Here is a 22,190-nt window from a genome sequence, read left to right as displayed (position 1 = left end):
GGGTGAGTGGCGCAGGCAGAGGTAACCACGTTTAATCTAAATGGGGCATTCGTAAACTGCTTATGCTGTGTCGCACGAGTCTAAACTGTCGTTTTGCTAGCCGATATTCTTGCATAAGTTTGCCGACGTCTGTCTCACGTAGCCTGTAATGTGAGTTGCGCGAACGTGAAACTTCTGACCTGACGTGATAAATGTCTGAACGCTTAAAATGAGAATTTATTACATAAACACCTTTATTGAAGAACGTCGAGTAGTCGGAACTTAACTCCATCCATTATTTACTCATCAAGCGCAAAAATAACTACCTAGAAGCAGTGATACAGCGCCGAGTCGCCGAGTCTCACCATCACGCAGTTCGATTGCTTTCCTGTTTCCTTTAATAAACAATGCTGTTAACGCTGTTTCGTTGATCTTATACGCTCCCCTTTGGCTTACTGCAGAAGCGTTCAACAGTAAGTTGGCGGTTGAAGCTCTGGGTTGATTAGAATTTATGAAAACATGACAGAGTGATAAGTTACAAGTTCGAAGCGGCTTTAGGCAGCAGTTTTTCACCGCACGCGCTTCTCGCGTCGATAGTGTAGTGGATAAAGTGTCCGACTACGCTGGCCGTAACGTTGGGGTGACCTGGAGGCCGCAAGTTCGAATCGCATACCTGCCAGGTTTCCCAAATTATCAGGGAGACTCCCGGATTTTGATGGTTTTGTACGATTGTATGGTCGGAACAAAAATCTCCCGAATACACACCCGTGTTTGGCTAAACCTTTCTCCCAGTCTAGCCACATTTCGCTGGAGCTACCTGACAACCCAATCGCATCCTTCACCACTGGACATCGTAATAACTTGTAAAGCATAGTTGGCAATGCACGCAAGTTGAACTGGTCAGTACCACAGAAACGTTGAATGCGAGAAGCATTTCAGCATGGTAAATAAAATTTGCCCCCAGTTCCGATCATCAAGTTCTCGCACAATCTGAGGTCAGTCGCGTTCTTTTGGCGAAGTGTAGCAGGAACGGACATTGTTATGCTCGGCAGTACTCCCAGGGGTTCTTAATTAAAAAAGGCGGCGTCAGCCGCATCGAAGATTTAGCAGCTGACCAGTCGTGTAGCTCGTTAGTAGTTTGGACGAAACAGTTCAGCTCCTACTCTGTTGTGTTGTAACTAAATTAGAAATGCATGTAAATTTAAATCATTCCATTCTGTTGCTACTAATTTTTGCTACCGTGAAGTGAATGCCATTTTCAAGCAGCTCATCGCCATCACAGGTTCAAATTTCACTCTGGGCTCCATCTCCGCACGCAAAATGTAAACAAAACATAATAAAATCGAAAAGGGAGTTACCAATAAATATGCCAGATGGTGTTAGTTGTCCTCAAGGCGCATTTTTTATTTTTCGCGAGAAGGTTTGAAATCATCGAAATTCCGTGTCCGATGGCCTGTGGCGCCGTAAGGAAAGAGTTAAACTGTCGTTGGGCCGACGCTGAGGTGTGTCACCCAAGCGCCGCACCCTTATTGTCCTGACTGCACTGGCTAATGAGCCACGCGTCGCGGCCCCGCCAGGTGGTGAGCGTCCCCGTGCAGGTGCAGCAGTCGACTGTGGTCCAGGACAAGATTCTGGCCCCGTCGCCGCACATTGTTGCCGCCATGGCGAGCAGCAGCAGCGCCCGGGTTTCCAGTCCGTCTGCTGCTGCGGCCAAGGACGTGGGGGCCGGCCACACGGAGCGGGAGGTGATCATCCAGCTGCCCTTCCCCAAGCTGCTGCGCAACAAGGCGCTCCTCTGCCGGCCCCAGGTGGCGCACAAGGCCACGCTCTGCAAGCCCGAGCCCGGTGACGGCAGCAGTGACGCACTCCCAGGTGGGCTCGGAGAAGCGTGCGTGCGTGCGTGCGTGCGTGCGTCCTAACTGGCTGCCCCTGCGACCTCTGGCAGGCCCAGTCGGGGTGGACACGGGGGTGCAGGCGGAGCTGGGGGCCCCGGGGGCAGTGCGGCTGGTGCCCGTGCCCGTGCCCGTGTACGTGCCAGTGCCCCTGCACATGTTTGCCCACGCGGTGCCCTCGCCGCTGCCCATTCCCATCCCGGTGCCCGTGCCCATCTTCCTGCCCACGACGTGCGACACCACCGACCAGATCCGGGAGATGCTCAGGGAGGCCACGGTGGGTCGGAGGGGAGGGAAGCTGTGAAAGGGAACCAGAGTTTTCAAAAGGATGTTTGGAAGGCAGCCGGACAGTGCAGGACATGGTACACACTATGTGAATAGATAGAACAAGGCTTTCGCAAGTCGGAGCCTAACCGGGGCAGAGCATTTCATGTTGCTACACTCCTTGTGGTTGGTTGTGAATTTTCTGCAAGGTAGAGTGAAGACATTGTTACCCACATTGAGATCTATAGCATAGTGGGAAATGTTGTGCAAGATCAAACAAAAGCCGTTTCGACAGGGACAAATGGCAAATCCCACCTACACTAGCAGCTGAGACATAGTGGGACCCAAAGTGGAACCCAAGGCATATGTTTATTAAAGTATAAACACCTGAACATTTAAGTATCTCCTCTTTTTCATTCCCTTCAAAAAAAAAAAAAAGAAGTGACAAAGTAAGGAGTAAGCAGTCGGTACAAAGCACTTACCCATAATAATAGGGCTGGCAAATTGGAAGCAAACAAGGTGGTGTTCAGAAGTGTGCAGAGTAGTTGCTTCTTCCCAGTTTGAAAGGCACAAGAAAAGAACACAATTGCACACAAACATTGAAGTCACAGATATTTGTAGGCTTTGCTGTATGTATGAGTTCTCTCATGAGACTAGCGTATAATCGCTGTGTCTACTTCACTGGCGTGTTGAAAAGCCGCTTTGCATGTGACAAAGCAAGAACAGTTTGTGAGCTGCTTTCACCTTTAATAAGGAGATAGGTTCCTCGAGAAAACTTGTTTTTTGATTAACTGTGCTGGGAGACTAAAATATACACAGTTTTTATTGATTTGGCTCGTCTTGTCATGTATGCGATCGGTTTAGCTGCTCCGGTAGAATTTTTATGCAGTGTGACAGGCATAAAAATGCTTTTCCCATATGCAGTGACTCGCTCTATTTTAAGCTGCCATGGTTGCAGTGCTTTTTGAACAGTGCCTTTGAACAGTGCTTTTTGAACAGTGATACCTGCTTTACCTTGTTTCTAGGAACAAATGCAAAACCATGACAAGTTTGACGAAGTCTTGCTTGCTATTGCACGGTCCTTGGCAGATTCAGCATCACCGAGGCCAGTGCATTCGGAAAACAAAGGTGAACAGAAATGTTTTGTCGATTGCTGTCCTTTGGTGCAAACACTGGTCGTTTCATTTCACACTGGTCGTGGGGTGGCCCTACAAAACTTGTCATGTATCATACTGCCCACAGGTGGCCCAACTAGGCCAAAGTCTGCCAAGAGGGCAGCATCTGACGACGAAGCGGACACACAACTTCCCACCAAAAAAACACGGACTGCCTTGGATGATGAAGTGGAGCCAGGAGAAGCCGAACCAGTGGAAATAGAGTCAGAGGAAACGGCACCCGAAGAAACAGAGCCAGCCAAAATGGAAGCTGTAGAGAAAGAGTCCGCAGAAGTGGACTCTGTAGACGTAAACCCAGTAGAAATGGAGCCAGCGGAAATGGACTCAGTGGAAACCGAGCCAGTTGAAGTCAAGCCATCAGCCTGCAGTTCTGTTGCTGAAGATGTGAAGAAAACCCACGGTTTGCTTGATGTGAGTATTGCCCTTGCCTGCCTTTTTTTTTTTTCAATCTTATCCTCATCGCTGTCTAGTTGTGTTTTGTGCTTCAGTTTTCCAGTTATGAAAGCCAACTGGCACCTGGAAGTGCCTTCGCAACAAAGAGGCTTCTTGTTCTGCTTGGCGTGATGAAATACTTTGAGGTGGTTTATTAGTTATGTACGATTAGGAAGAAAACAGTGTTGCAAATGCAGGTGGAAACAAAAATTCACGGATCTGTGTTATCAGTTCGTTTTGTTGTCGTATAAGTAAGGGTTTCAACTGAGTTGGCTTTCTGACGAATGAGAAATTGTTATTATATGCCTTTCCTATTCATATGCTTTTCTTGTGCTCCCATCAGTTTTTGGTGCTTGGAATTAAATGATTTCATTCTGGTGTATTGCATTAGTTTTTGTACCTCTTGTGGAAGTGCACATTCCTTTGATTTCTTTGCATAGGTTTGCTCATTACTTGCAAATGTGGGGGGGGTAGTTTTTTTTCTCACTTGGCAAGCCCGTAAATAGCAATCTTATTTTCTCTCGGTGACGCTTGGCTGTGCAATGTTGGGTTATTTATTCGTGACATTAAGAGCATTTTTGAAACGGTCACCGTGCCTACAACTGTATAGCCTTCAGATAGGACGCAAGTGTGATGACGTGTCCCTAAAATAGAGGTAATACAACGCAAGTTGGACAGGAATTGTTTTTTGCCTAGGCAGAAGGTGTCACTCCAACTGGGCTCCCCGTGAGAGTCTTGCAGGGACGGTCACCAGAGGAGGCGTGCTTATCGCAGCAGGGCCATTCGTGCCTTGTGTGTTTGTCGAGGGCTGTCAGTCAACCTGGCTGTGTGATCTCTTCTCCTGTGCCCCTCGACAGCCGGCAGCAGCGGTGAGTGCCTGGCAGGACTGGGTGCACAAGAAGAATGCCGAGCTGGAGAAGGGCTCCCTGTCGGGCAAGCGCCAGCTCAAGCTCTTCAAGACCAACCTGCTGAGCATGAGCCCTGAGGAGCTCAACCACGCCCTCAGCCTCTTCATCAAGGAAGTGCAGCTCGCCGAAGGCACCGCCTCTTCGCCCTGCCGTTTCTACCTCCAGTGCCTTGGTGAGCAGGAGGCCTGGTCGAAGGGGGGGGGGGTCTGTGTGGATGGCTTTTCTCACCGCTTTCGTAGGAGACTCATGGTGAAACACCATCCGAGAACAAAGTCTGCGGTCACATCCTGCGTCTTTGTCTGCTTGCTTGTGTTCTTGCTTGTGCTCGTGGCCCCGCCTGGTGTAGTTGCATGGAAGTTCTGCTGTGTTTGTAGGCAAGATCTGCAGAAATTTGATTGGCAAGTCAAGTAGGAGCCTGATTTCCTTCGTGCTAGGTGTGCCCAGGGAAGCAAGGCACAACAGCTAACTTCAATCAAAAGATAAAAGTGGAAAGTGGTGACCGTTGTTTTGGACTCGTACTGTTTGTCGGAATATAGGTAGAGATTTTTTACTAAAATATTTGCTGACAAGTCACTCCTCGGCTTATATACCAATCATTTGCATAGTGTTGTCACCTGGCAACTAGACAGCCTCGGCCTTATTAAAATTGCTCAGGCACCATCGCCAGTGACACTAGTCGAATGTGCCGCCATCTTTTTTTGTCGCATCTCTCGCTGTCAGTGAGCGTGTACGTGCTATTTTCTTTTTGCTGAAGATAAGTTCAGGCCCTTGGTGCCAGTTCATCACAACATTCAAAAGAAACGTCCAAGGCAACATGTCCGACTAGAGCCAGTTCAATGACCGGAAAGAGTGTACGCTACTGGCGTAAGCTGAAGGAGCAGCTTTCGGTATGCAACACTCGGAAGAGCTCGTTTCGTGGGCGCCTGGAACTAGAGTTCCTGTATATAGCTCCCGCAGGGAGCTAAGAGTTGCGCGACCCTTTTCCACGCGCCGCCGTGATTGCGACACTCCGGTTATCCATGCCGCGCAGAGAAGCCCCCACTACGGCTGCGCCGCAGCCGCCAACGCGGGCGGCACCGCAGGAATCCAGCGTACCCGCCGTAAGGCGCCGCCGACCGAAGCGCCCCCACCGCGCGTCGGCCGCCGTCGGAAGCGTGGCGGCGAGGCTCCTTCACTCGCGACGGGCGGCTTTCCCGCAGCAATCCGGATAACAAAGATGGCGGTCGGTCGCGCAACTCTTAGCTCCCTGCGGGAGCTATATACAGGAACTCTACCTGGAACTGGAGGACAAAGTGGCAGCTTTTGCTCCCAAGCATCATGCAATGTTTCTACGAATGGATGGCCGGCGACAACCCCAAGACCTGCTGGCCACCTGCAGACCGGCTCGTGCGATGGCGCGCACTTGGGTGTCCCGTGCTTGGCGTTTGCTTCCTGATGACATGTGGCCATACAGCCAAATGCCACTACGAATACTGTTTCAGCAAAATTTCCGGTTCAACTCAGGATTTAATGATTCCCCATCAGCCGTCCATAAAATTGAATGTGTAGATATTCCCACCACAACAAGCACTTTTCCGAATGCTGGTCCAGTTCAACGAAACTTGACGACGCATCCCAGGCTAAAAATATTCATTTGTCATACAAGAAACACAGGTTCGATCATTTTGGTGCATTTTCACACATAAAATTATGCCAACAAAGTTAAAATTGCGGGTCGCCACCACCAGAAACTGCCGCTGATGATCGAGCATCCTGAGCATGGCGGCCAGCATTGCTCGATTTTGATGGTGATGAGACTGGTGGTCCTTTGCCGTTTGCTTGAAGCTCGGCTTGCAAGTTTTCAGCTGCAGGCAGTTTGAAGTGGAAGTGGATTCTCAGTTGGCTTAATCTGGCTCAGTTATCCCGTCAGTCCATGCGGCATCTCTGCGTTGTCTGGTGTTGTCGGTGAATTAGTGTTAGCAGTGTGCGAATGTGTAGTTTGTGCTAGGCGTGTGTGGTGGTGTTTGATTTAGTCGGTGACACCTTTGTGTTGTGTTATACCGTGCTCTTCGGCATCGCCGCACCATGCAAAAAGCGAACGTTTTTATCATGAGAGGATAAAGCACATATTTTGACGGAAGTAACAAGCGGACAAGAGAAAAGTGACGTTTTGGCAAGGTTTGGAATTTCTTAGAGTTTACTGTCCACCATCCTGGAGTCTGAAAGCACTTGCGTCGAGAACATCAGCCGAGTGGAAGAAGTCGGTGCTGTTGGTGCATGAAGAGCTTGAAAGGGCTGTGGACAAGTGGTTCATGGAAACAAAGGAAAAGAAAATACCAATCAGTGGAAACGCAGTGCAGTAGAAGGCCCTGAATTTTGCTTGCCTTTTTGGCATTGAGGACTTCAAAGTGAGTACTGGGCAGCTGAGCCGATCCAAAGCCCGCCACAATATTGTCGACAAGACGCTCGCTGGAGAGTCAGCATCCGCAGACATGAGCAGGACATTGTTCTGGGTGTCTGCGAATGTTCCGGCATTATTGGAAGGCTGCGCTATGTGTGAACTACAACTCCAATGAAGCAGGCTTTTTTTTATGAGATGCTACCATCATAACCACTCGACATGAAGGGCCAACGTTGCCATGGTGGCAAGCACGGCAAAAAGCGCAACTGTGCTGCTGTGTGCTAACGAGGACGGGTCTAACATGCGCCTGCCGCTAGTTGTCACGGCCTTTCTATGAAATATTTGGCCAACAGCTGACCAAGGATGGCGCGGGCCATTTTTTCTGATTCGGTTGCTTCATTTGACAGCAAGATGGGGAGGCAGGGCCGGTGTGTTAGCTTGTGGCTGGACAACAGCTCCGCTCATCACGTTCCGGATGCGGAGCTCACAAGTACTATCCACCAGGCTGCACTTTTGTAATACAGCCACTCGACCGAGGTGTCATAAGAAGCCTGAAGTGCGCCTACTGCCAGCGGGAGATGAACCTGGAGAATGGTTGGGACACAAAGTTGAACTCGTGCATAGCACTGCCGATAATGGCTGCTGCACGGACTGCTGCCTGACGTGAAATCATCGCCAACTGTTCCGCACAAGCGGGCTTCAAGCTCTGACTGAGGATCCTGCCAGCTGCTACGAAGCAGTGCATCCACCAGCAGATGCACTTGATTTCTGGGCAGCCGTTCAGGATGCTGGAAATGTGCTGTGTGCTGTTGAGCTGGAAGATCGCGTCAATGCCGACACCAATGTGATCGCTCACGAAGAACTGTGATAGGGATATTATAAAAAGTGTCCGTGACAAGGAGGAGTCAGATGAAGGCGAAGTGCCGGACCTGCAGCCTCCACCAGCGACAGCGTGCAAACCCGATGCGTTCGACGTGGTGAGAAACTGCATGGCTGTGAAATGATGATGACGTTGCCATGCAAGGGCTCACCAAATGTGAGAATTGAGTCATGGCGTTCCTTAAGGGAAAATGAAGCAGTCGACACTGCTTGAGTTTTGAAAGAGGAGGAGGAATACCGTATTTACTTGCACAAGTAACCCACATGCGTAATGAACCCTTCCCCCACTTTTCTTCTTGAGAATTTACTTTTTTGTCACTTTGAATAAAAAATGCAGCGGAGATATGTTTTTATCTTAGCATGGTTGCTGATGCCGTAGACTACCGCAGTAACTTGATATTACATCACAGTACACGCATAAATGCTAAAAATGCATTCCAACAACAACAACAAAAAAATATTCTCAACAGTAGCCGGAGAAGTGAGCTGGAATGCTGTGGCTCACAATTCAAAAATTGCGTGCTTGCGGTGCGCCACCTGCAGAATACGCAACAAACCTTGCGCCATAAAAACGTTGCGGCATGCGAACAAAGCGCGAAACGCACTCCACACTCCTTCTCTGCTCTTTGCTGTTCCGGCTGGTTTTGGCAGCGTGCGAACAAAGCACTAAACGTACTCCACATTCCCCTGCTCTTGCTGTTCCGCAACTTCGTCATGCCGCTCTGTGGTGTTGTTCAGCTGTGTTCCGGCCATTTTTTGGTGCTCTTGGTGCGCACCGTACGATGGGCTAGTGCATGAGCTGCACAGATGGTTTTAAACTGAAGGTGGTGGAGCATGCGTTGATCACATGGAAACCGCGTGGCTGGGCGGCACTTCATTGTTGACCCACTGCGTGTACGCTACGGGTGAAAACAAGGTTTTTGGTCGGTGAACAAGGATCGCCGTGCATTTCGTGGGCCCAAAAAAGGGAAATTTCTGGGTGTGAGAAAATAAGTTTTGGAGTGCCTTGACGGCATGGAGGACGGTGCGCTGTGGGCCGACTACGAATGTGAAGCCGCAAGCGACTTCAGTGAGGAGGACAGCTCCATGGCGAGTAGGGAGCCACTGGCATGTTCAGAATAAAAAAGAAATTCCATTACATAATCACCCAGGTGTTTTTACGAAAATGGTAAGGCTCTGATGCGCTTCTCTTAGCAACTTTATTGTTTGGAATTTCAACTTTAAAAAAATCTGTTGCATTTTTTTCTCGTGTAATGAACCCTCCCCCCAAATTCATGCCGAATTTTCTGGAAAAAAAAGTGGGTTCATTACGCGAGTAAATACGGTAACTTTATTTTACACTGGTTAGGAAAGGGTGTCGTTTGCTTGAGGAGGGGAGGCACCCCTATTCCAGGGCCCCTGTAGCTCTGGCTGCACTCGTGGCCCCTCGTACAAGCTGTCGCTGATCTTCCGGATCTGAGCTAAGCAACGCAGCTTTCCACTGCTCAAAAGTTGGGTTGGGTATTCGGGGAATGTTTGAAATGTCGGGGCAGGCCCACATAATGTGGTAAAGGGAGGCATACTGAGTTGTGCAAGAAGGGCATTTGTTTGAAGGGTGAATTGTAGGGTACATAGAGTGTAACCTTCCTAGGTGCGGGAAGGTGCTTGTGGTTGGCGCCAGAATGTCGAGAGGCTTGTTGGGTGAGTCGCTGGTGCTGTAGAATCGCGTTGTATTGCAGCATTATGGGCTCCGGGTAATAATCCTCCAGTGGTGCCCGGGAGGCAGGGGCTCGGGCGACAGCGTTAGCTCGCTGATTGGCACGACGAGAGTCGTGTCCGGAAGTCCATACTATTGTAACATTTGGTAGGTGTTCTGGCGCCTTGCTGGCAAGAGTGTGGTGCGCTATAGAAGAGACCCTGCCCCTTGCATAGCTCGAGCAGGCAGCCTGGGAGTCGGTGATGACGCGTACGTGTTTTTGGTTGGGTGCGCTAAATACAATGGCAATGGCTGTGGCTGCCTCTTCTGCCTCTGTTGGGCTGCTTGTGTTGATGGAGGCCGAAGCTATCTCCTGCAGGTCTGGGTCGATGACGGAAATTGCCATCGCTGGCCGATGCGGATACTTGGCTGTGTCCGTGAACCTCGAATCTGGTTGATTGCCAAATCTGGACTTAATATATTTGGCTTTCGCCGATCTACTCCCTGTATGGTGCTCGGGATGCACGTTCCGAGGTATTGATGCCACGTTGAGTTTCTCTCTGAGCTCGCGGCGTAAAGTCTCGCGTCTTCGCGGCATGCCCTCCAGCGTTGGTGGAATATCCCAGACGTCGAAGTGTGCATGTCTGCCGGTAGGAGTGAGCGTGAGACGTTCCCGCTGGCATACAAGGAGTGCTTCGATATGCTCAGGGGTGAGACAGCTGCGCATATTGCGCAGTTTTGATACAAATTCGTTTTCCTGTGCCAGGCTGCTCCAAAAGCTTAAAAATTGCAAAAATTGCGCCGAACTGCTCCGCAAGAGTATAAGAGCCAAGGAGTTTAACGCTCCCGTCAATTTCAGTGGGGGAAAATGCTTACTGATGCCATAATTCTGCAGCACCTTGAAGGTGATGCTGTTTGTAAAGGTTTAATTGAAGTCACAATGTCGGGTTGCACGTGTTATATTGTGCGAATTTTTAAAGTTTTCCCGAAAAAATTTTTCACAATCTACTTGTGCAAGTTGATTTTAAAACAGAAATTTTGGGAGCGCCGCATCTCCAGAACGACATTACTGGGCGCCGCCATCTTAGTGCGATGAAGATTGGAAAACATGGCCACTGGGCGAATCAGTTTCTCGTGGTTCAGGCAGAGTGCTCTTCGCATATTTCTACCGCGGTTTTGGTTATGGGGGTGGCCGGGTTTACATTTAGTCGTTTGACCTATTGCGGGAAGTTACGGGACTCGAAAGACGGGGGTTCATAAAAAACAACGGGGTACCCGTGATATCGCCGTGTTTCGGCCTTGAGTGTGAGGCGCGGTGTGTGCTTGAAGTGAAATTTGGGACTCATTGCGGCGTTGTAAAACGCCGAGTTATTTTTGATATTGACAGTGAGCTGACGATGGACACTGTAGAAGTTCGGCGTCACTGTAGAAGACAGTGACGATGGACACTGCAGAAGTGGCGGCGCAGGCTGCATCACCGGCAAATGTTCAAGCAGTGTCCGATAGCGGGACGGGCTATTATCACACGCTAGTAATAAAGGTTCATCTATCTGAATTGAAATTTAATGCTAAAAGGGAGGTGACTAAACATACCAATACTCTAATTATGATCGTAGTGAACGCCCACCTTGGGGCTTGAAATGGGAAGGCTGGTGGGTTGCGATGACTGTCACCTCGCTTTGTGCAACTTTTGCCGTGGCTCTCACTTGTGCGTAACGCCGAGTATGGGATTACAAAAATAACAACTTCGGCATTCACGGGATAATAAAAATTCCTTAAGGTTGCTTAGTTTTTCAATTCGATATTTTCAACGGAACTCCGCGTTATGTATGCATAGAGCCCAAGAATGTAAAAAGGGTTTGAAAAAGGTGGTGTAGTTCGTTCCTTGTGATACTCAGGTAGAAAAAACTTTATTGAAAGGCTGTTTCAGTGTTATGTACGTTCAAAACGGATTAAAAAGCGCACTTCCTCCCGCCGCCCCCCCTCCCCCGAGTGGCCAAGAATTTGATTTTTTTAGGCTCCTAAGGTTACATAAAAAATGTCGTTCTTTTGCTCCAAATCAAGGTTCTTCTGCTCCAAAATCGAAATTTCGCTGCTCCAAAAGCTGCTCCCAAATCTGGTTCAGCTGTCTCACCCCTGTATGCTCCTCCACCATGTTGTAAATGCTTAAGGAGAGGAGCTTGCCAGTTGCTGTGATGGGTGGTAGACCGAGAGCTTGTTTGTAAACCTTGCGGAGGACGGTCTCAAGCTTTTCCCTTTCATAATTCCTGAGCTGGAGATACGGAGCTGCGTAGACGATCCGGCTGATAATTAGGGCTTGAATAAGCCTTGTCACGTCTGATTCCTTGAGCCCGCGATGTCTGTTGGTAATTTGGCCAATCATTCTCATTATTTGGGCTGATGATTGTGTGATTCGTTGAACTGTGTATCCGCTCTCCCCATTTTTCTGTATATGCAAGCCAAGGATGCGTGCTCGCTCATCAATGGGAATCTCTTGCCTGTCCAAACTCGAACGCGAACCCTCGTCACCGGCGTTTCACTAGAAGTAGTTCCGATTTCTCCAGCAAACATTAGAGCCCACTCGCTTGTGAGTATTGCTGCACTGTGTGTATGGCACTTTGCAATTTTGGCTGTATCTCGCCATCCCACCCCATGTTGGTCCAAATCGTTATATCGTCGGCATAGCTAGCATGATGGATGCCTAAATCTCTTGCACTTTGGATGGGAACTTTATCACGGTTATATTAAATAGTGTTGGAGAGAATACGGGACCTTGTGGCATGCCTTTGTTCGGTGTTCTTATGGTGTCTGTGCGGATATCTTCGATTCCTATTGTGGCCGTTTGGTTCGTCAGAATCGGATGAAGTTGTACATTCAAACGTTACAATTTGTTTCCATTAGATTTTCGAGGATAGTATGATGGGCTACGTTGTCAAAGGCTCCTTTCAGATCTAATGCCAAGATTGCCTTGAAGCCGTGTGGAGAGGCCTGCTGGATGACGTCCTTCTTTAGTTGGAGCAGAATGTTTTGTGTTGATAGTTTCGGTCCAAAACCAAACGTTGTTTCAGGAAAAAGTTTGCGATCTTCCAAGTATGGCTGTAGACTGCTCAGAGTTATGTGCTCGAGGAGTTTCCCGAGGCACGACGTGAGCGATATCGATCTCAAGTTGCCTATGGTCGGAGATTTATTCGGCTTCGGGATGAGTACTATGTGGGCGTGTTCCCAATCTTCAGGAAGGGTGCCGGATTCCCTGTGTTTGTTGTAAAATTTTATTAGGGCTTGATCAGAAAAGTCGTCCAGATTTGCTGGGAGTTGGTTCGTAACCTGATCTATGCCCGGAGCTGTGTTGTGGGTGAGAGAGGCCAGTGCTTGTTTGACTTCAGCCACTGTTATAGAGCGTTCTAGTAATTCGTTTGGTTCTCCTGTGTATTCAGGGTGTGTTACACTTCGGATGATGTTAGAACCTATATGTTTCCGTAGTAGGCACACCCAGGATTTCGTCGTCAGTACCTGGGTGTTGATGCATGATGCGCTGAATGGTTTGCTGGCACGCCGAATTGCTCCTGGTCGGATCCAGCAGGTGGCGGAGCAGTGGCCACGTTTTCGCGGTGCTCAATGTGCCTTGCAGGCCATTGCACAGCTGCTGCCAATTTAGTCGCATTAACTCTGCAGCATAATTTGCATAATTTATATAAACTGGCTATGCTCAGTTTAAGCTTACTGTTTTGCTTTTGCTGCTTCCATCTTTTGCTCAGACATCTTCTTGTATCCCCCAGATGTAGTGGAAATAAATGTTTTTTTTATTTTGTCTAAAAGTTCAGGCGAGCTAAATTTTTGTGAATTTCACATCAGCAAAATTTTTGCTTCGACGAATCCTTTCTCGCGCACCGTCATTTCATTGTAGTGGGACTCAACTGTATTCTCAGGCTGTTCTCCAATCCATGTTTCATTGACTCGGCTGATGGGAGGATGCCAAAATCGATTTCAAGGAGCTCCTCGACTGGAGGTTCAAGTGGAGGAGGGGTGTAGAACACCAGGGATGGTCTTGTAAGTGTTTAAGAGTGGCTCCGTAAGCAATTCGCCGAACTGCGCCAAGGATGACTTGCTGTGTGGGAGACAGCAAAAAAGAAGCAGTCATGCCACAAGATTTCAGGCAGTTATAATAAATGACGTTTGACTAAACGAATGCTTATAGCCTAAATAAAGTGATGTGGTGAGCCTAATTTTCTTTCCCATTCCTCAGCCGCAAGGTAAGGGGGTCGACCTATATTCCGACTTATGCGCCTCGAGCTTCGCAATCGCTGCGCCGCCTGCCGCCGCTTCTACGCGGCGTTGACGGGATTCGCACTGCGTGGCTGATAGGAGCTCGTGGAGAGTTTTGGTTCTGTTTTGCTTCTGTTCACCTTTTCGCGCCCTAAAAAAACATGTTATGGCGACGGCTATAGCAAAGAGTACATTTAGGTCACTTAAAAAGCAGCTGCGTCTTCATAGAGTACGCGATCGCCTGCAAGAGCTACCCGGGGACACGGTTCTGTGCGCTTCGTTGCCGCTCTTCCGGGCATCGGCGACAGTAGCAACATATCACCCCTGTCACCTCCAAATACGTAAGAAACAAATGAATTCTACTGTCGCCTTGTTTAGACCTGATACTGGCACGGTGAGAGGTTGGCTTCATTTTGCAGCGTGGACAACGAATGCGGCTTCGTTTTGAATATGTACGTCGCAGAAAACTATGTTTCGGGGATGTGATTACCCAATACCTGACAATAACTTGTGCCTTTTATAAGAATATAAACCATGCGAAAATGTTAAGTATATTCCAAGCCTGTACATCGTTAAATAGGTGCCCACACACGCCTTATAGCAAGAACCAAGGCAAGTTAATGAAACCACGGAAAATAAATACTGTGCAAGTGCGGAAGAAACATAATAGTTCAAACGGAAATGGAAAAAAAGAACAGTGCAGCTTCTGGCATGCTAAAGACGTTCGTCGAAACTTAAGCCAGGTAGGGTTCACCAGACCAACGATACGCAAAATGCACTGCTATTTCGCGAAACATAGGTGGGGAGGGGGGGGGACGCTGTGTACAAACGCGGAGCGTAATCAAGCAATGAATGTTTTAGTAATCACACGCACAAATCTCACGTTCACTTTCCTTTTTTTTTTTTTTTTTTCCCAACGAACAGCTGATCGTACGGCGGACGCATTTTTGGAAGTATACAGGGTAGGCAGTTCAACAAGCGATGAAAGCTGTCGTTGGAAGAGTGTCGCATGTGATAAGGCCCCCTGGTTTCAGTTCCTGCTTTATTCTGCAGGCTCCCTGTGCCATATAACGGCATTTCGAAGAAGCAATTAGTCGCAGACGCGGATTATATTCTAAGCCCGTCTCCGCGCTCCTTCAGAGGATATATATGTAGCAGATAAATGTTTGCGGGCGCTCACCTCACGACAAGACGACTCTGTCGTCTGCTGATCCCCGAGTATAATTATGCATTTTCCATCGTACTTTTGTTGAATATTCCCGAAATAAACACAGACTGGCTTGTAAATAATGGTGATCACTATCTGAGGTATAATGTTGGCAAACGTAACTGACGTTCTGTCAGGTATGAGTGCTCCGCTGATTATGTAAGCGCACAAAACTGATTTACATCGTAGTGTTTAGCCGTAGCAGGAACATCTGAGGAACCGCTGGTTACGGAGGCACTGCTAGTAAATTCAGGGCAGTGTAACTACAATCGGCTTCTTCATACGCCAGTTCCGCGACGCTGGCCTGTGACACACACCTGGCGCTTTTACAGACCGAATGTACCACACTAAGATCGCGTCAAAAACATTTACACTCTCGTAAACACACCCCATTTGCGAACAGAGTGTCTGCTCCACATAAACATTGATTTCAAACGCCCGCAAACGGTGAATCTCGGTTGTGAACGTGCCGGCACGCAAAAGCAGCGGCGACAGTGAGGAGCGGGACGCGGACTCCCACGGCTGCTTTCAAAACGGGCCGCTTGGGGAATTTCAGTGGCGCCCCTACAGACCGCGCTCGAGGCGTATAGGGTAATACATACCTGTGCACTTGCATTTCGTACTCATTGTTAAGAGCTGTGATAAAAAATGTAGATTGGTGCTTTGGCAACATTTGGCAGGTGGCACTTTTGCGTCTGTTTCTGGGTACACTGGTGGAACTGTCCTTACCCTTTGAAAAAGCAATGTGTGCTGTACTGCGTTCCTTTCCACGCAGGAATCCAACAGTACCTGTACGAGCAGGGGCGCCAGGATAACATCTTTGCAGACCCCCAGTACGAGATGTTCACTGGCTGCTTTCACTCAGTTTTCAGTCAAGCTAACAACGATGCTGCCGCTGCAGAATGTGAGTTGGCCTGGAAGTCTCTACCCCCCTCCCCCTCCCCCTCCCCCTCCGGGTGGTGACTTTTTTCATAACACAGAGATTTGTAGGCAGTGTAGCCGTCATGGGCGGGCAAGAATTCGTGCGCGAGAGAGAAGAGACAAATGAACATGTTGCCTTGTTTAGTTGTGGATTCTTTTTTACTGTGGGTAAAAAAACGAGAGCTTTGCAGCCCTGGCTTTTGTTTTCGACAGTATCGGCAACCAATTGCAGAAGCTGTGACTGCAGCCTACGTAGTTGGGGTGGGCCAAAATTCAAATCTAGATTGGTGCATCAAGTTCCCCCCAGAAAATATCTGGAAATTGTTGGGAGCCTTCGACACGTCGTCCCTTGGTGTGATGAGAAGTCGGAGTAGAGCAGGTTGATTTCTGTTGTGTGTGTGGATGTTGCAAGTCAAGACCCTAGAGAACTTTTCTCTAGGGTCTAGCATGAGGCAGTTCTGAGCCTAGGATGTGCCGACCCGTTGAGCGCTGCTGGAAGTGACCCTATCAGCGGGCCGAGAATAAGCAATGCTGATAAATCCAGGTAGAGTGAACCTGGATCAGGTGAATTGAAGTCAGCTAGCGCACGAGGTGACGTGCCGTGATTAATTTGCTCACGTGCACGCACATACACGCACAGGGGAGGGGGGCTTTTCTGGGTAATGAAATGTCGCAGCCCAGGCCTTTTCGTGCTCCCAACGTCGTGCGGGTGTCCACTAGAGAAGTGCAAAGCTGCGTGTATGAAGCCAGCACACGTGATTGATGCAGATGAGTGTTACTTGTGTGTGTAGGGAGGCCAGCCGAGTCGGTTGTTGCCTTACCTACGGCCTGTGTGTGTTTCAGCGCTGGAGCACATTGCGGAGGAGGTGCTGTGGCAGGCGCGCCAGCTGGGCGCCCACTCGCCCTTGGTGCTCCTGAACACGCTGCTGTACTTCAACCTCAAGTACTTTGGCCTGCACACGGTCGACCAGCACCTGGGCCTCACCCTGGCCGACGTCTCGCAGCATGAGGGGCCGCCTGAGGGCCCTGGGGGGAGGCCACTCAGAATACTCAGGGCCACCACCAGGCACGGCAGCAGCAGGGCAGGTGAGAGGGGGAAAGGGAAGGGCACAGCATGGGCGAGGGTTTGCAACCCTGGACAAGGGCCCAAATTAGATCCATCCCAATAGCAGCACTGGAATTGGATTAAGGTTGACTTCTACACTTTTCTGGGTTACCTAAAGGGGCACTGACAAAAATTTTGCTTTTTTTTTTGTTGCTTCCAGAAGATGCATTAGAATGTACGAAGGTTACGGTTTTATGGCTAACACTTTTTGTCTGTTGCTTCTCCAAAAATGGCTAATTATCTTGAGAACTAATTGATTGGCTTAACAAATAGCTGCGTATTTGAAGTCAGTGGGAAAAAGCAGCAAGACTGACAAGCTTCACTGAGGTTGTGTGCCTCAATCACCAGATCTCACAGCCCATGTTCTTGCTTCTAAAGACACATTAACAGTGAATACTGTATTTACTCGAATCTAATGCGCCCTCGATTGTAATGTGCACCTGTTTTCCGCGGTTTGAAGAAGAAAAACGCTATTTCCTCGATTGTAACGCGCACTAGACTTTCATTATTTAATACAAAACTGCAACTTTTTCTCACTTTTGGAACAAGCAAGGTTTATTCCAAAGGTGGCACGAAAAGAAATGTGCCGGGTTATTGCCGGCAAGACAGTCACCACGACAACGGTCTGGGGCAGCGCCGCCCCGGCAGCTCTATTGTTACGGGTCCCTGAGCCGCTCGCTGCTACTGCATGTACTCGCCCCCTCTTTGGTCCACTGAACCCTTTCTGTGTTGCCTTGCTTGCAAAAATTTCCTCTCTCTGTTTGCGCCAGTCCTGCACGCAAGTGTCCAGAACACTGAACGCACATGACGCGGCCCGATTTCTATCGCTTTCCGTGCACAAGATCACTTTCTTCTTAAACGCAGCATCGTGTTGAACCCACCGTGTCTTTGCAATGGGAAATTCCATGGTGGAAAGAACAGAGGAACGCAAAAAAAGACTACCGTAATCACCCGATTCTAACACGCCCCCGATTCTAATGCACACCTGATTTTCCAGGCAAAAAAACGAAAAAACTTGCTTCTCCGATTCTAACGCGCAAGGAATTTTGTGAGCAAGAAAAACAAATGCGAGAGAAACGGGCGAGTTATTTCCCGAAGCAATCTCACTCATCTGACTCCTCGTCGCTCTCCGTGAGCTCCTTGTCGCCTTCCGCTGACCGCAACATCTCGTCATCGGTGCCGTCAAGCACGTTCGCGATGCCACATTTCTGAACGTACGTTCAACCATGTTCGATGGGATCGTGACCCACGCCTTGCACGCCCACCCCGCGAGCTTCTCCAGAGGCGTACGCTTCAGCCAACTGCTCGTTGTGAACGCGTGGGAGCCGCTCGTAAGCCGCGGAAGCGGCGCACCTATTTTTGCGGAAAAAAGGTGCACGTTAAAATTGGGTAAGTACAGTATGCAGACGGCAAAGGCCACTGACTACAAAGCGCTGGCTACGCATTCAGTAGTCACGCGGCCATCTTGAAACATCGATGGCAGTACAGCGCCGCAGTTTGAGTCGTACTCGATTGTAACACGCGTGTGATTTTGGGACCTACTTTTCTGGATAAAAGGTGCATGTTAGATTCAAGTAAATACGATATTCTAATTGTAGAGTATATTGTACAATATATTTTTGTGTTTGTGCATAAAATATTTAGTTACCTTTGAATTCAGCGCGTCTGTTTGGCAGTACCTCCGTTTAAGCAGACAGCATTTAAGTTGCTAAATGTGGGCTTGTTCTTCTTCTCATCATTTTTTCCTTTTGCAGAGGAAGAAGGGGCAGATAAGGGGTGTGACCAGCTCGAAAACTTAGAAAATCCTGAGAGATGTCCAGTAAAGCTGTATGAACTCTACTTGTCCAAATGGTAAGCTCACATGCCGTCTTTGCTCTCAAACTTCTCCCTTCATTTCCTTTTTTTTTTTTTTTTTTTTAAGGTAGCAAGTTATATACCTGTACAGTGCAATCTTGATGATATGATTCTGGGTGATGTGAATATCAGGATGATACGAATTTCTGAGAAGTCCTGGAAAAATTGCATTGTTTGCTATGGGCAAAATTTTGACTGTTGCGAATGGACCTGCATGGTCATGCGGATGATACAAACGAGCCAGCTTGATGCAGGTGCCCGATTGCCGAGCGAACAAGCGAAGGCATTGTACAGCTGTCTCTCCCCTCTTTGTCACTCTTTCTACGGAAACGGCCGGTGTGTGAGCGCGCGCGGTGCGCCAAGTCTACCGCGGCTAGAATGCCGCGGCCGTGTCGCTGCAGAGAAAAACGCCTTGCTGGTCTTGGCCAGGCAGTGATGCAGTCGGGCAGCAACTCTGCGTCACTCAGTTGCTGGCGTCTCATTGGTCTTGGGTGGGGGATCGTGCTTTCGGAACGTGCCGCTCCTCGCCGTTGCCACCTTCTATTCACGGTGGATGTTCAGTTGCTACTTGGTGGATGTTCAGTGCGAGGTTTTTACTGGGAATGGGCTTCTCCTAACCAAATCATTCAGGCTGCTGTAAGTTATGTCGCTCAAAAGGACAGCCCTTTTCTTCAAGGAAAAGCTAAACATTCTGAGTAAAGTCGGTCAGCGAACCGAAAAGGAAGCGCAGCGACTTTGCGAAAGAGCTGGGCCTGCCGCCGTTGACGTTGTGCACCATTGTTGGGCAACGGGAGGGGATTCTGCAAAACGTGCAGCACTTGGGCATGAATGTCAAGCAGGCCGCGACAGCTCAGCATGTCCAGCTTGAAGACAGCTTCCTGATGTGGCCCAAGGAAGTAACTGTGGCCGGAGCAGCCGACGACGTCCCCCTTTCGCTTGGAATTACAAACTTTGCGGCCTCCAGCGGGTGGGTTCACCATTTCAAGTAGTGGCATGGTCTTGTATACAAATTGTGTGGCAAAGGAAAGAAGGGGGACAGCTCAGTGGTGAGCGACTGGATGGCCGACATGCTGCCTGCACTTCTACCAGAGTGCGAAGCACAGGATGCGGGGAGCTAAACCACGCATGCCCTGCACTGCTGCGGCGTGCAGTGGGCTTCGGCACTGCAAGTGAGGAGACGAGTGCGAAGTTTTACGCGCACCAGAAAAGACTGCTTGGCGACATGGCGACATGGAGTCACGGATTTCTTTACGCGAAAGTAAGAAAAGAAAACTTTTTTTTTTTGGTCCTCGATTTTTTGGTCTGTGCTGGTTCATACGAATTTCGGACAATGCAAATATTTTTCGCGGTCGCGCGAGATTTGTATCATTGAGATTGCACTGTATAAACATGTTCCTGCACAAAAAATGTCTAAGAAATTTCGCAACCATAGTTTGCTGGCCGTCAAAAATCTTAACTGCGGAGCTATTTAGCTAATCGACTACCTGCAGTTAAAGGGGCACTGACACAAAAATTTTGCTTTTTTTTTTTTTTTTTTTTTTTTTTTTTTTTTTTTTTTTCCAGTAAGTAGCTAGTGACTTACTGATAACCTGTAGAAACTTCATTTGCTTCAGCGTGCAATGGTTGTTTAATTAGAGGCATTTATGCGGCCAGTTGCAGTTTCGGTTTCAGCGGGTGCCGCGAAACGATGGATTTTGTGTGAACAAAGCTGACCACGTGACCATTGGAGGGATATCACAGAGCAGAGCTGCCGCAGCACTGTCGAATCCGCATCGCCGGCAGTTTCTGCGAATGCCTCCACATACTGATCTCGTAAGCCGCTTAATTAAAAAGCGACCGTGGACGTGACGCAGGCGCTGCAAGTGCAAACGCTACCGTGGCTAAAGAACGATGCGCGACGCTCGAGACAGTGGGTGACAAGACTCGCGCTGGGAGCAGCCGGCCGGTCTGCCTACAGGTCCGCCTACAAATGTGTTCGGCTTATCACTGCGGCAGGTATTCGATTGCCGCTCTCGTAAGCGGTGCAGATAACAATTTTTAATGCAACCCGCCATCGCATCATTAACTCCTTTCTCATATAAGCTGCCATGGTTGGAAATAGGAGACAATTTCGTGCAGCGCTAACAAGCTATCACTCAAGCTACCTGCGCCGGCCTGGGCCACTTTGCGGCCGTGGCCGCCGCCTTCACAGCGACCGTGCGGCTCGCTCAGTGGGCTTTTCGTGTCTCCAGCGCGTTTTCGCATCCGATGTAAATAAAAAGTAATAGAAACAGTGCCTGGAATCGCTGTAGAACTGTGGTCGTGGCCAGCTGCAGCCGACGAGCTGACGAAATCACGACGCCTCCGCCGCCAACAATTGGGTCATTCGTTCTCGAGAGCAGAAGGTCCGCCCTCCGGCCCTCCGACTGGAGCGGCCAGCCAGGCGAGCCGGCGAAAAACGCCGGCAGTGCGGAAGCGGCAAACACAAACTCGTGACTTGTTTGGATGTTGTTTATTTACACAATATCCACGGGATGTCGATTGCGCGTGGTCCTCTGCTGGCGGCTCGGTTGGGTTTCACACACTTTAAAATTGATTTTAAATATGTTCTAGGCTATATTCACCGCTGATATTTTGCAGATGATGTATATGTGTTCACACCAATCTATCTCCGAAGTTATCTCGCCTTCAAAATTTTGTGTCAGTACCCCTTTAACAAACTGCCTAGTGCTCGTATGTGCGTGCCTTGCGACGACCGCCCAGCGTCCCCTGCGCACATTCGTCAAGCGAAGTATACCCACTTAAGGAGATTGGCCTAGATGGCGGCGACTGCCCAGCAGTTGAAAAGAAAAGAAAGAAAATGCCGAGCACTTGTGTGTGTGTGCCCCGTGGCGACCGCCCGGCATCCCCAACGCAGGTTCATCAAACCAAGCATACCCACTTAGGGAGACTGGCCGAGGTTGCGGGGACCACCGGGCATTTAAAGAAACTAAAAAATGCCTACCGCTCATGTGTTTGTACCTTGCGACGACCGCCCAGCATCCCCGGTGCACGTCTGTCAAGCCAAGCATACCTGTTTAGGGAGATTTGCCATTGGCCATGATTTAAAAAGAAAAAAAAACCACCTCCAAAGTTTGTCGTAATTGTAGCAGCACTTGTTTGGAACGAAAAAGGCCTATCATAGGCCTATCATAGGTGATGTCCAATGATTATCACTTCCAAAAAAATGAAAGAACCTCACACTTTATAGGAACAATGGCATCGAAGAAGCACATCG

The 22,190-nt window shown here is 49.1% G+C and overlaps 1 protein-coding gene across 5 annotated transcripts in view; it reads left to right on the top strand.

Moving 5' to 3' along the window:
• Woc (zinc finger protein without children) overlaps positions 1-22,190 on the top strand; it is a 113,637-nt gene that overhangs the window by 69,146 nt on the left and 22,301 nt on the right. For 4 of the 5 annotated variants that reach the window (XM_077683926.1, XM_077683924.1, XM_077683925.1 and 1 more), the window contains 7 exons: positions 1,557-1,851; positions 1,925-2,148; positions 3,161-3,263; positions 3,378-3,721; positions 4,600-4,822; positions 15,830-15,958; positions 16,819-17,061. In XM_077683926.1, coding sequence (XP_077540052.1) covers positions 1,557-1,851; positions 1,925-2,148; positions 3,161-3,263; positions 3,378-3,721; positions 4,600-4,822; positions 15,830-15,958; positions 16,819-17,061 — 1,561 coding nt within the window. Of the gene's footprint in view, positions 1-1,556; positions 1,852-1,924; positions 2,149-3,160; positions 3,264-3,377; positions 3,722-4,599; positions 4,823-15,829; positions 15,959-16,818; positions 17,062-18,834; positions 18,932-22,190 lie in introns of all 5 variants that reach the window. The other variant, XM_077683928.1, reaches the window with a different exon arrangement.

This window comes from Haemaphysalis longicornis, unplaced genomic scaffold (genome assembly GCF_048455015.1).
Source record: "Haemaphysalis longicornis isolate Haplotype H1 unplaced genomic scaffold, Haemaphysalis longicornis Haplotype H1 scaffold_9, whole genome shotgun sequence".
Taxonomy (NCBI): Eukaryota; Metazoa; Arthropoda; class Arachnida; order Ixodida; family Ixodidae; genus Haemaphysalis; species Haemaphysalis longicornis.
Note: the sequence above shows the minus strand (reverse complement) of the source record. Positions and strands in the feature narration are given on the sequence as shown.